The 13,818-nt window shown below is 50.7% G+C and overlaps 1 protein-coding gene across 6 annotated transcripts in view; it reads left to right on the top strand.

Moving 5' to 3' along the window:
• The window catches only part of LOC105463843 (SMG9 nonsense mediated mRNA decay factor), a 46,131-nt gene that overhangs the window by 16,804 nt on the left and 15,509 nt on the right, over positions 1-13,818 (top strand). For 3 of the 6 annotated variants that reach the window (XM_071087042.1, XM_071087043.1, XM_011711236.3), the window contains exons 8-14: positions 1,054-1,149; positions 1,589-1,674; positions 4,800-4,906; positions 5,574-5,681; positions 5,855-5,983; positions 6,305-6,449; positions 10,526-10,747. In XM_071087042.1, the coding sequence (XP_070943143.1) occupies positions 1,054-1,149; positions 1,589-1,674; positions 4,800-4,906; positions 5,574-5,681; positions 5,855-5,983; positions 6,305-6,449; positions 10,526-10,747 (893 nt within the window). The other 3 variants (XM_011711239.2, XM_071087044.1, XM_071087045.1) reach the window with 2 other exon arrangements.

The raw sequence follows: 13,818 nt of genomic DNA, 5'->3' as shown, positions 1-13,818 counted from the left end.
TTAGTGATTAATACCATTATCAGTACAATAGTGTCTCACCTTGCATTTTTGCCTGGCTGATGCCGCCTTCTTCCTCAAGATTCCACTGGGGTGTGGCCTCCTCTCAGAAGCCCTCCCCTTCCACTGTTGCCCATATGCACCTCCCATCACAACGTGTGATTTGCCACCGTGTCTATTCCCAGTCCCTACCTGCCTGAAGCTCTTCAGGGCAGAGCCCTGGCTCTGGGGCTGAGAGCTGGGGCACAGGGCCTGGCCCTTAGTTGGCACTCATAGTTGGTGGAACAGAGTTCTGATCACTGTGGCATTGATGACACAGAGTGGAAAATCTACAAATGTGATGTGAGCCTTGTGTGCAGGGGCCATAGAGACCTGGAGACAAACCAGACCAGCTGTGATCTGAGTCAGAGACCTATGAAGAGGAGGACAGAAGTTAACAAAACAAGACAGAATAGAGCACGTCTCAGTGTTTGGTGTTCGAGAAAGCGAGCAGTTGTGAAAGCCCCTTTCTAAAAGAATTTCACTGCAGCAAGAAGCCAGTAGACTATCAGGCCAATTTAATTTAGCTCTTAAAGTTTTTTGATTGAATGTTCCTTTAAAAAAAAAAAAAAGTCTGGTGAGCTCACCACTGATTCTTGTACATACTGATGCAGTTTTTTAAATTCTCACCAGTTTTCACTCTAATCCTTTTTTTTTTTCACCTAAGTAATTATCTTAGCAAAGTTTTGAAGGAGTCTGAAACAACTGACAACAAAATGAGTCTTGAAGGGACGTGACTCATTTGAGTAAACATTAAAAATTCATTAGCAGAAAGCGATTTCTTTTTGGGCATGAGGCGCTTGAGAGCAGCAGTGATTTGTAAAGGAGTTGGAAAAGTGTATCAGCTTTGAGTTATTTTTCTTTAGCTTCTCCTTACTGTTCTAATTAGAAATTGCCTGCCTTTGTTTCTGACCTTGTTTTGTCCTGAGATAGGCGATGTATTTGCCTTGAGCATGTGAAACTTGGGTGTCTGTGAGCAGCCCTTTCCCTGACGTTCTGTTCTCTTCCTTGCTGCAGCCCATCCTGAGCCCTTCTATTCTAGACCATCTCATCAATAATGACCGCAAACTGCCTCCAGAGTACAACCTTCCCCACACTTACGTTGAGATGCAGGTGAGGGAGCCAAGCCAGGCCCAGGACTGAGGTTTTACATCCCCACCCCCATCCTCCTGGGATCTGAAGAGCTGGGTATGGGTGGTCCACTTAGTTTCTGCTTCATAAGAGCCCTGGCTGCCCCAAGGGCTGTAGGAAGAGGACTGCACTGAGAGTCAGAACCGGCTCAACTCCTGGCTCTGCCCCTCAGGCAAGTCATTTCCCACCCCAAACCCTTTGAAGCCTCAGCATCTGCCTGTGTAAAATGGGGGTGATAATTCCCACCCTTCCTGAGTTAGGGATGGCCTGTGAGAGAAGTGCCATCACAGTGCTGGGCACACAGTAGCTGCTTGAAGGCTCCTTGCCCTGCTGCCTCCTGAGCTGAGTCCTGGGATCAGGGACTCCTGATTAGTCCAGGCAAAAGAGGTCCTCACCTCCCTTCCTTCCTGCCCACCCTCAGTCACTCCAGATTGCTGCGTTCCTTTTCACGGTCTGCCACGTGGTGATTGTCGTCCAGGACTGGTTCACAGACCTCAGTCTCTACAGGTGAGGAGCTGAGGGGTTGGGGGCTGGAGAGGAGGAACGAGGCAGGAGACAAAGGCCCAGAGACTGAGCCACTGCCTCAAGGGACAGCAGCCAGAGGGACCCTTTTAAAATTTAAGTTGGAGCAAATCACCACCATCTAACCTCAAAGCACTGTGCGCACACACATACCCCTCCAATGACTTTACATATCTACCAGAATAAATCCAAAGTCTGCCTGTGTATGGCTTACAAAGTCCTGCGCCCTCGGGTCACCTTGCTGACTTCTCTCACTGCCTCCCCTCACTCCCTTTATTTTTATTTATTTATTTATTTGTTTGTGTATTTATTTATTTATTTATTTATTTATTTATTGAGATGGAGTCTCGCTCTGTCACCCAGACTAGAGTGCAGTGGCACAATCTCGGCTCACTGCAACGTCTGTCTCCTGGGTTCAAGCTATTCTCCTGCCTCAGCCTCCCGAGTAGCTGGGATTACAGGCACCCACCACCACGCCCAGCTAATTTTTGCAGCCTAGCCTAGTTGGCTAGGCTGGTTTTGAACTCCTGACCTCAGGTAATCTGCCCGCCTCGGCCTCCCAAAGTGCTGGGATTACAGGTGTGAGCCACCGCGCCCGGCCTCACTCCCTTTATTAAAGCCACAGAGCCTTGTGGCTGTTCTTCCTGCAGCCCAGGACCTCTGCACTCCGCCTCCCTCAGTGGGAAATACCCTTACCGCAGATCTCAGACTCTCCCTCGTGCCATTCGAGTCAACTTCAGGCCTTCCCTGACCATCTAACACAGCATCCCCTGTTACTCTCCCTGCCTTCTGTGTTTTCCTTCATTGCATTTACCTCTCCTTAATAGGATACTATAGCTTTCCTCGTGATCTTTGTTCCCCATTCAAATGTAAGCCCCAGGAGGGCAAGGTCCCCAGCACCTCACACAGTGCCTGGCACACAGTAGATATTTACTACAAATTTGCTGAATGAGTAACATGAGGAGCTGGCTTGTCTGGTCTGTGGAGTTTTGCTGTTCATGTCCTTCGGGTTTGTGTGCCATCCTGTTGGTATTCAGGCAGGCAGGAAAAGAAAGGGAGGCAGGACCTGGCAGGAGTCCTGACTGAAGCAACCACAGGTTCCAGAAATGCCCCCAGAAGAGACTGGCTCAGAACCTGTGGCCACAAAGGCTCTTCCTGGCTTCAGGCCCCAGGAGACTCCTGGGAGGTGTTGGGGGGAACAACTTTGGGCACAGGGACCAGGCAGAAGGAAGAGACAGGAGCTTGTAGGGAGGGGAGAGATGAAATTAGGAAGCAGATTCCTTCAGAGCTAGGCAGTGCCTTCGAATCCTAGCTCTTACTGGGCATGTGTCTCTTCCCTCCTCAGTTCCTCATCAGCAGAATTACGTTGTGCAGATTCAGTGAGTTAAGGAATTTAAAGCATTCAGCGTAGTCCTTGTTACATAGTAAGTGGTTGATAAAGAGAACTTAGTGTTCGTATTAGTAACCCTGGTGACGGGGATGAGCTGAGAGTCTGGCCAACAGCAAAAAAGGCCTGCAGGGGAGTTGGTTGTTCTGACCAGATCTAATGCAGTTAAGCTGTGATTTCATTCTGAAACCCCCATTCCCACCACCTTCTGGGATTCATTCACATCTAGGTGTGCCAGGCACTGTTCTGGGCACTAGGGACACAGGTGTGAGCAAAACAGATAAAAGAGATAAAACTCCTTGGGGAGTTTACGTTCTGGCGGGGGTATTGGCTCAGGCTGGCACATGGCAGAGCCTTGTTTTTAAGCTCTTGTCTACAGGTAGGCTTCTCAGAGTAGGGGAGCCCCTTGAGATTGTAGATGTGTTTGTGTGTGAGGAGAATGTCCCTGTATTTTAGCAGATCCCAATATCCTTTACCTTAGAAAACAGATTTGTGTACTCTTACCTATTTGAAACAATTATTTTAAAATAACAAACTGAAAATTTATATCCACTCAAAAACCTACACACATTTTTTTTTTTTTTTTTTTTTTTTGAGATGGAGTCTCGCTCTGTCACCCAGGCTGGAGTACAGTGGCACAATCTTGGCTCACTGCAACCTCTGCCTCCCAGGTTCAAGCACTTCTGCCTCAGCCTCCCAAATAGCTGGGACTACAGGTGTATGTCACCATGCCTGGCTAATTTTTGTATTTTACTAGAGACACGGTTTCACAATGTTGGCCAGGCTGGTCTTGAACTCCTGACTTCAGGTGGTCTGCCCGCCTCAGCCCCCCAAAGTGCTGAGATGACAGGTGTGAGCCACCATGCCCAGCCACACAGATATTTATAGCAGCTGTATCCATAATTGCCAAAACTTGGAAACAACCAAGATGTCTTTCAGTAAATTGAATGGAGAAATAATCAGTGGCACATCTAGACAATGGAATACTGTTCAGCACTAAAAAGAAATGAGCTGTCTAACCATGAAAAGACATAGAGGATCATTAGATGCAGACTAAGTGAAACCAATCTGAAAACGCTATATACTTGTAATTCCAGCTATACAGACAGTCTGGATAAGGCAGAACTATGGAGACAGTGAAAAGATTAGGGGTTGGAGGGAGGGAGGGATGAATAGGGAGAGTACAGAGGATTTTTAGGGCAGTGAAACTACTCTTTGTGATGCTATAATGGCAGACACACACCCTTATACATTTGTCCAAACCTGTAGAATGTACAGCACCAAGAGTGATCCCTGATGTAAACAGGGATTTTGGGTGATAATGATGTGTCAATGCAGCTTTGTGAGTCTTGACAAATGAACCATTCAGGTTGGAGATGATAGTCAGGGAGGCTGTGCATGTGCAGGGGGTGTGTGGGAATTCTACCTGCTTTCTGCTCAGTTTTGCTGTAAACCTAAAACTGCTCTAAAAAATGATCTTTTTTAAAAAAAAAAAAATAGGGTAAACTCATAAAGAATTTATACAGTTGATGTAAGTCCATGGATTGGTATCCGAGAGGATTATCTCTGAATTCTCTGAAATTGTGAGAAACATAGTGTGTTTACGGTATTTTTCTGAGCATGGCTGTAGCTTTCATCAGAATCTCAAAGGAAGCCCCTGTCCCAGGCTGTGGGACCTGGGGTGCAAGTGCAGGAGCAACAGCCACTCACCCCAAACCCCAAGGTTCCTGCAGACAGCAGAGATGGTGAAGCCCTCCACCCCATCCCCCAGCCACGAGTCCAGCAGCTCATCAGGCTCCGATGAAGGCACCGAGTACTACCCCCACCTGGGTGAGAGGCTTTCTGGGGGCTGGAGGGGTGGGCAGGAGGAAGAATGAGGGGCTGAAGGTCAGGAGCATGCTGGAGAGGTGGGGAGAGACAGGGAAGGAGTGGAGTTCTGGGTGGAGCACTTTTGAGAGTTGTGAGGAGTGAAGTCAAAAAGGATTAGCTGCTCCTTCCTCCCAAGTTCCCACTGCCCTGGTCCACCCTGACAGTTGAGGGCATGACCCCCTGAGCCTGTATCTGGCTCTGTGATGGGAATGGGACAGGCCCCAGGTCTGCCTATATCTGGGTCCGTGGAATCTCCCAGCTCAGGAAATGAATATTAGATTGGGTTCATCTGAGTGACCCCATCCACCTGTTCTCCCTCCTCCAGCCTTTGCACATGTCGTTCCTTTGCCTGTTTCATGCTTTCTCCGCTCCACTGTTCTGCAAAGACCCAGCTCATTTTATGATCCCTTGCTAGGGCCTCAAAGAGACTAGGGGCAGAAACCAGATCTGACTCACCTCTGGGTCCCCAGCATTGCCCTAAGCAGAGCCTGGTGCTGAAGTGAAGTTGCATAAATATTTACACAGTGATCTGAACTCAGGGGTAATAGCAGGTCTTTGGGGTGAGAAAGGGGAGTCCATGAAGCCAAGCCTTGTCTGCCTCACAGGGCCCGTCTCTTCCCACCCTCAGTCTTCTTGCAGAACAAAGCTCGCCGAGAGGACTTCTGTCCTCGGAAGCTGCGGCAGATGCATCTGATGATCGACCAGCTCATGGCCCACTCCCACCTGCGTTACAAGGGTGAGGGTTCCCAGATCACCCCCCAAGCTAGTCAACAGCCTCCTGATTTCCTGATCCAGCCCCGTGGGTCAGTCTCTACCCCCAGACTAGCCTCCTGATCCTGCCTGTCAACGATTCCCACCCCCCAAAACCCACAACATGGTACCTGAAGGCTGAAGCATTTTCTCCTCCAGGGACTCTGTCCATGTTACAATGCAATGTCTTCCCGGGGCTTCCACCTGACTTCCTGGACTCTGAGGTCAACTTATTCCTGGTACCCTTCATGGACAGTGAAGCAGAGAGTGAAAACCCACCAAGAGCAGGTACAGTTACCCTCAATGGGTTCATGGAGAGACAAGTCCTGTGCTAATTGGAGAGAGACCCAGCACCCCCTGGTCTAGGAGGCAACATGGGTTGCCCTGGTTTGGGAGCAGTGTGGAGCCTACCTGGTCTGAGAGAAGACCCTGGTTCGTTCCCGGGGTGCATGGACCCTTTATGAGGAGTGTGTTTCAGAGTCATGAAAGTACAGGAAGAGCTCGGCTGGGGCTCAACTCTCAGGTGCTCATTGAAGCCCAGGATGCTGTTACCTGGGAGAAAGACCCTGGCAGTCTATCCCTCTTACCCTCCCTGCCCTAACTTTCCAGGGCCTAGTTCCAGCCCACTCTTCTCCCTGCTGCCTGGGTATCGCGGCCACCCCAGTTTCCAGTCCTTGGTAAGCAAGCTCCGGAGCCAAGTGATGTCCATGGCCCGGCCACAGCTGTCACACACAATCCTCACCGAGAAGAACTGGTAAGAGCTCTTTGCAGAGGGAGTCAATTTGAGGCACCTCACCCTGGTGTAGAGAGAAGGGGGCATCTCTTAGATCGGCATGACCTCATGAAGCCCCTCCTCTCCAGATCTCAGGTTCCTTTTCTGGAACAGTGATGATTGCTACTGTCTTGTAAGCATCTCACCCACGCAGCAACATGCTGTTTCGTGTGACTTTGAATCTTCCTCATCAGCCAGCATCATGTAGGTCCTTGTCACCAGTTTTCCTGGTGGGGAAATTTAGGCTCAGAGAAAAGTGTTACATAGCAAGGTCGCAAATCTGTGGCTAGGAGTCATTTGATTGCTGGGAGTAGGACCAGTGACCGGATTTAGCTTAAGGAAGATTTATTCCAGGGACCTGATCGCAGAAAACAGGGCCCTTCAGGAGATGGGAACCAGAAAGCCATCAAGGTCTCATTGTCTACACTTCTGCATTTGCCTTGGTTCCTGCCTGTGGCTTTCTCTCCCTGCTTTCGCTTGGCCCTGCCCTACCTCTGTGGCCCCTACTTTACATGACTTCTTTGTCCAGAGCCCTCAGCATATGAGTCCAGGTCTCCCTCATCTTACTTCAAAGAGAAAAATTGGAAAGCTAAATAGCTTGACTGGGTGCAGCCTCTCTACCTTGGCTCCCACATCTGCAGTTGGCTGTGCCTGGAAGGGGTCAGGAGTGCAGACAAAGCAGCAGGAAGCCCCTCGGGGCTTGTCGGGCAGAGATGGGGCAGAGCTTTGCGTCCCAGCTCTGCTCCTGCCGTTTGTCTAAACCAGGACCCAGAGGGGAGGGGGGAAGGTTGTGGGTTGTGCAGCTGCTGTTAGGTGTTTTCTGTGTCGTAAGAGGCTGGAGGGAGGTGGAAACTGAACCCTTACCCACAAAGCCAGCGGTGGGAGAAGTTTAGGTGGTGGAGACTTGAGGTCTTAGTCCAAGCCCTGGAACCTTCAGCTTCGCTTAACCTGGGTGAGCTAAGAAAAGTGGGGCCACCTCCCATCACTGTCAGGATCCTCCCTGTATCCCTGTTGAGGAGATTGGGCTCCAAGAGGTTCAGAGTCACATCTCAGGTCAGAAAAGGGGTCTCAGTTTTGCCACCTGTCCAGGGTTGTGCTGGGCTCGGGGAGCCCCGGCCAGGCAGCCCCGACTGTTGACCTCCTCTCACAGGTTCCACTACGCTGCCCGGATCTGGGATGGGGTGAAAAAGTCCTCTGCTTTGGCAGAGTACAGCCGTCTGCTGGCCTGAGGCCAAGGAGAGGAATGTCACGCAGGGGACCTCCTGGGTCCCCAGTGGACGGCGAGGGAGCACAAACGTCCGTCCCCCACCGGGGTGGAGAGCGGCAACAGGCCTGATGGATGAGGGATCGTGGCTTCCCGGCCCAGAGACATGAGGTGTCCAGGGCCAGGTCCCCCACCCTCAGTTGGGGGCTGTTCAGGGGGTGACTGTGAGCGATTCCCCCCACCCCAGCCTGAGATGGGGCGGTCCATCCTACGTCCTCCACAGGGACAAGCAGTGGGAGGAGTCTGAATGGGCACCAGGAAACCCTGGCTCCATCTTGACTTCCTTTTTCAGGGACAGGAGCAACAGGTCCCTCTTCCCTGACTCTAAGCCCTTCCCTGTAAGGTGAGGCAGGGTCTGGAGAGCTCTTTATTGGAGCAGATCTGGTGGTTCAAATAAACACAGTCATGCAAGTCTGTTCTTGTATTCCATTTACTCCTATCCAACATGCAGCTCTGGGAAGCAGGACAAATTGGACGCCCAGCCCTTGTGGACAGATCATCCCCTGACTACCCATTGGAGTCTGAACAAGCTTTCCTCAGGGCCACATTCACTGTGGGTCATAGAGTTGTGGGGAACAGATGGAGACCAGTCTCCGCTAAGAAGGAAGTCCCTAGAAGGGGTTATTCTGTTTCTGGGGGTGGCATCACGCCTCCCCTGTGTATGTTTTGGATGGGAAAATACACTGTGCAGCTGATACAGCAACTACCCTGGTGTCTTCTGCTCTCACTTAAAGACAGTTGCCTGCCTTTGAGTTAAATGCCCAGTTGAATACAATGCCTGGCCGGGCATGGTGGCTCATGCCTGTAATCCTAGCCAAGGCAGGCAGATCACTTGAGGTCAGGAGTTCAAGACCAGCCTGGCCAACATGGTGAAACCCCGTCTCTACTAAAAATACAAAAAAAATTAGCTGAGCGTGGTGGTGCATGCCTGTAATCCTAGCTACTTGAGGACTGCTTGAGCCTGGGAGGCAGAGGTTGCAGTGAGCCAAGATCACGCCACTGCACACTCCAGGTTGGGCAACAGAGAGACTCCATCTCAAAAAAAAAAAAAAAAAAAAAATACAATGCTTATTTTTGGTTTAAAAAACAGAACTTGTCCTTAAAGGTAGTAAGTACTTACCCTTAATCCAAGTACCATGCCTCACCTGTACAGACTGTGCCTTCTGTTGGTTAAATACAGTGACTTTCCTCTCATAAACCTCTTTTTGCTTAGAAACAGCAACCCCTACCTTTAATGTAAACCCAGAACCTACCCTCAGTTAAATCCATTCTCCGATTTGGTACAGTACCGACCCTCATCTGCTCAGTTAAATACAGTGCATAATCTTAGTTTGAGGTTTCCCAAAGTATGTCTCCAATTTGGTCTCGCCACCCCAAATTAATCCACCGTTCAGTAAAGCAGTCAGCTCCAGTCCAGCTAGCTGAGTCTGTTCAGCCACTGCCCTCCCCGTGCCCCTCCAACCTGTGGCACATCTTTGTCTCCCTGGTTTCGTCCTGCTTTCAACTATCCCATACAGCCCTGGTGTGTCATACCATAGGGATCCGGGGCCTTTTGAGAAACAACTGAAGTGGGGAAGGGCAGGGTGGTCCGTGAAGAAAGCGCTCAGTAGGGCCAGAGAAGGTCAGGCCAGAAGTGGACAGAATGCCAGTCTCTACAGAGGGCTGAGGCCTGGGAGGTAGGAGGCCCAGCACAGGCTCTGGCATGGCCACTTCCTGACTGACCATAGTAGGCAAGGAGCCTCCCCTCCCCTGGCCATTATTTCAACATTAAGGTCATCCTCAAGGCCCGTCACAGCTGTGACATTCACTGCCCTCTTACCGAAATGCTTCTAAATCCTTTGCCCCACTGTTGTGGTCTATACCGAACCCTCCTGACCATCCTCTCCAGCTAGATAACTGAACTCTTCCCTGCCTCGTCAAAACTTCTGCCCCGTGTCTCATCCCCACCCCTACTTCCCCAGGGGGTCTGCCTGCTGGTTGATTTGGGGGTTTGCCAGAGTAGGAAAGGTGGTGGGGGCAACAGCCAGAGAAGGATGGGAGACCCAAGGCAAGACAGCACGCGTCTCAGTCCAGGAGAGCAGGAGCTTCAGTTTCTTCGTCCCAGCCCCTTTCAGCACACGGCTGGGGACAGGTAGAACTGTGTCCTCCCAGCCCTAACCTGCCACCTCCTGCTGGCCCAGCTCAGGGCTGAGATTGTCGATTGGATTCACTTGTGATCTTGTGGCCAGTGTTGCCAAGGAAGGTCTGAATCAGCACACTTGGTTTCCCTGGCTGCCAAATCCAGGCCGTGTGAAGCGTGCGGTAGATGGTGGTGAAGGAGGTGCTGCAGGTGACCAGGGTGCCCAGGATGGGTGAAAGGAGGCACCTCTGGAAACCCAGCCTAGCATTTCCACCACCAGCACTGTGGTGATCTGGTGACCTTGGTCCGAAGGCCCTGTCCCACCTCCAGGGTTTTGTGCAGGGGCTGGCCCGTTGAGGCAGTTTGACAGAGGAGTCACACTGGCAGTAGCCTTCTGAACAGTGGGTAGGTATGTACAGGTCACCTGCCACCGCCTTTACACCCAGTAGAGGACTCAGGCTGATGTTGCTGGCAGGCCACTGTCGATACCAGCTAGATAGGCTGCCACAGGGAGGTCTTTTGCTCTAGGATGGGCTGTAAGATAGGCCTGGCCACCAGGAATGCTTGCTGCTTGTGGCTCTCCAGTCCCTTCACCATCATTCCCAGCAGGTGGAACTCACCCTTTTCAATTCAGACACAGGAATACGTCGGTATCCTTCTCACCCTCCGCTGCAGGAAACGAACACCGCTCAATCAGCTTCTACATGGGAGCAGGCCATGTGATGCTGGCAGCTGCCTGGGCTCAAGCACCTGTCACGAGCACAGCACTTGGCTTAAGAATGTCAGCCCTGCAGCCAGGCTGCGTATGTTCACATCCCAGCTTCGCCATCTACCACCTGTGGGGCGTTGGACAAGTTGCCAAAGCTTGCTGGGCATCTGTTTTGTCTGCAAAATAAGGTGATGATTGTACCTACTTCCTAGAGGTGTTGTGGTGATTGAGTTCACGATAATTGTGTCTGTTTTAGTCGGTTCTTGCCTTGATGTAAAGAAATACCTGAGACTGGGTAATTTATAAAGAAAAGGGGTTTAATTGGCTCACAGTTCTGCAGGCTGTACCAGAAGCATGGTGCTGGCATCTGCTCGGCTTCCGAGGAGGCCTCAGGAAACATCATCATGGCAGAAGGTGAAGTGGGAGCAGGTACTTCACATGCCCAGAGCAGGGACAAGAGAGAGGGGAGGTGGCATACACTTCGAAACAACCAGATCTCACAGAACGAATTCACTGTCGTGAGGACAGTACCAAGGGGTTGGTGCTAAACCATTCATGTGAAACCATCCCCATGATCCAGTCCCTCCCAGCACGCCCCACCTCCAACAGTGGGGACTACAATTTGACATGAGATTTGGTGGGGACACAGATCCAAACCATATCAGTGCCTGACCTATGCTGAGCCTCAATAAATGTTAGATGCCACCATCATCCACAGGTGCCAGGTCTGCATTGGCCACGTAGCATTTTGCAGTCCTCTAACTTTGCAGATACATGAGCCAATACATCCTCTTTTTTCTCCTTAATGCACGTGATTGGTCTCTGTCACCAGTGACTGAGAAGTGCCGACTCCTAGGGAATGGCAACTGAAAAGCATTATTTCACTGTGGAGTCTAGTTCAGTCATGTGATGGTACCTGGGGTGACACCTTTTCCCACTCTGGGCCTGTGCTGGAAGGTGAAGGTGAAGAGGTAGGCAGTCTCTCAAGGGTCCAGGCCCTCCTTCTCTGCCACCAGTCCCCCAGAGCCTTTGCCTGACCCTCCAGCTACTGTCGACAGCCATCCAGGATCTGGCTGAGCCCACTCTCCTCAGAGAAGGTGCTGGGGTGGCAGCTGTGGGGGTGGCAAACTCCATCTTGGAACAAAGGAAGGAGAAACGCCCTGCTGCAGGATCTCGCCAGCCAGCTGGGCATGGTTGGTGGTCAAATGCTCGGATGCAATGATAATGAGGTTGTAACGGTCCAGCAGCACCTGCTGGAGGTACTTGTTAGCCTGGAAAGTGGGCATGCCTATGCCTGGAGGGTCTGATGATGACTGTGGATGCAGGTAGGCTGTAGGGTCCACAGCCATTTCTATCACACCCATGCAGGCTGAGTTGGGGTCTTCATTTCGTAGCCCCTCATGGTGTTGATAGGTCAACTTGCCTGAGCCTGTGGCCCTGGTAGTGCCAATGTGCACCCTGACATTCTCCAGTGAACAAAATGTGGCCTGCAACTTGGCAGCAACTGCTGGCAGATTCCACACCTTGCAGGCCTCTGTCAGAGCCCTCGCCACCTCTCATGATAGCATCAGTCTCTTGAACTGGCTGAGGGCTGGCTGGGCTGTACTTGCCCCGTAGGTTGCCTGATTCCTAGTTCTCCAGCTTCAAAACTTGGTGACCCTCAGCAGAACAGGTGAGGGAGTATTTTCACCCTGAGTTACCCATTCTCCAATCCCTTTGCATGCCTGTCATAAATGTGTTACAATATACTTGCTGCCTTGGCATCCACTTTTAGGCCTGACACACATTGTTTGAAACCCAGTGAAAACCTCACCTTAGCCTCATTAAAACTTCCCCTTCCCCTTGTGGCTTGCAGTTTAGCCCACCTGTTCTTCATCTCACCAACCCAAAACCCAACAACATCCTACAGTGGCTGACCATGGTCCTATGGGATGGTCAGTCAACATCAGAGCCATGTAAATAAGTTCCCGCTTCAAGCATGTTTTCTTTAAAATAGCCATCCACAACCACCATGGGAAAGTCTAAAGGAATACAGGCATAGGTCCACAGGTTCTTTGCTTTTTTTTTTTTTTTTTTTTTTTTAAATTTGAAACAGAGTCTATCTCTGTTGCCCAGGCTGGAGTGCAATGGTGCAATCTAGGCTCACTGCAACCTCCGGCCTCCCGGGTTCAAGTGATTCTCCTGCCTCAGCCTCCCGAGTAGCTGGGATTACAGGTGCCTGCCACCACCCCTGGCTAAATTTTTTGTATTTTTAGTGGAGATGGGGTTTCACTATATGTTGGCATGCTGGTCTCGAACTCCTGACCTCAGTTGATCCGCCCACCTCAGCCTCCCAAAGTGCTGGGATTATGGGTGTGAGCCACCGCACACGGCTCTCCATGACTGTTTGACACTATCTTTTGATTCCCTAAAAATGTTTAAAGAATTTCCACTAGATAATGCTGAACTAGCTGAACTATGGATATGGATGGATCGTATCTGAAAGATGACAATGGTAAAAACTGTGCAAGATATGTAGTTACCACGTCCTTCAAAGTTGCTGAAGCCGCCCCCTTATCTGTGGCTACTTTTTTTTTTTCTTTTGAGATGGAGTCTTGCTCTGTCGCCCAAGCTGGAGTACAGTGGCACAATCTCAGCTCACTGCAACCTCTGCCCACTGGATTCAAGCAATTTTCCTATCTCAGCCTCCCGAGTAGCTGGGATTACAGGCACCCACCACCATGCCCGGCCAATTTTTTTGTATTTTCAGTAGAGACAGGGTTTCGTCATGTGGGCCAGTCTGGTCCTGACCTCCTGACCTCAAGTGATCTGCCTACCTCGGCCTCCCAAAGTGCTGAGATTATAGGTGTGAGCTGCTGCGCCTAGCCCCTGTGGCTACTTCTGCCCAACAAACTAAACTCACTGCCCTTACCTGGGCTGGCCTCGTGAAAGGGCAATCTGTTACTCTATGCAGATAGTACATATGCCTTTGGGGTTGCTCCTGATTTTGGACTGCTATGGAAATGAAGGGGTTTCCTCACTTCCACTGGAGATCAAATTAAAAATGGATCCTATGTACAGGACTTACTGGATGCCATCCAGCTGCCAGCTGCCTTGGCTATTATGGAAACTTCCGGACATTCAAGCTGAGCCTCTCCGGAAGCTAGAGGAAACAGCTTTGTCTGATACGCCACAAAGGATGCTGCTGTTAAAGGTTCGGTTCCTCAAATCTCTCTCGTGGCCCAGCTAAAAGAGCCACCAAAAGATGATCTAAAAATGA

Source organism: Macaca nemestrina, chromosome 20 (assembly GCF_043159975.1).
Source record: "Macaca nemestrina isolate mMacNem1 chromosome 20, mMacNem.hap1, whole genome shotgun sequence".
Lineage (NCBI taxonomy): Eukaryota > Metazoa > Chordata > Mammalia > Primates > Cercopithecidae > Macaca > Macaca nemestrina.
The sequence above is the reverse complement of the archived record's forward strand: the minus strand, read 5'-3'. Positions and strand labels throughout refer to the sequence as shown.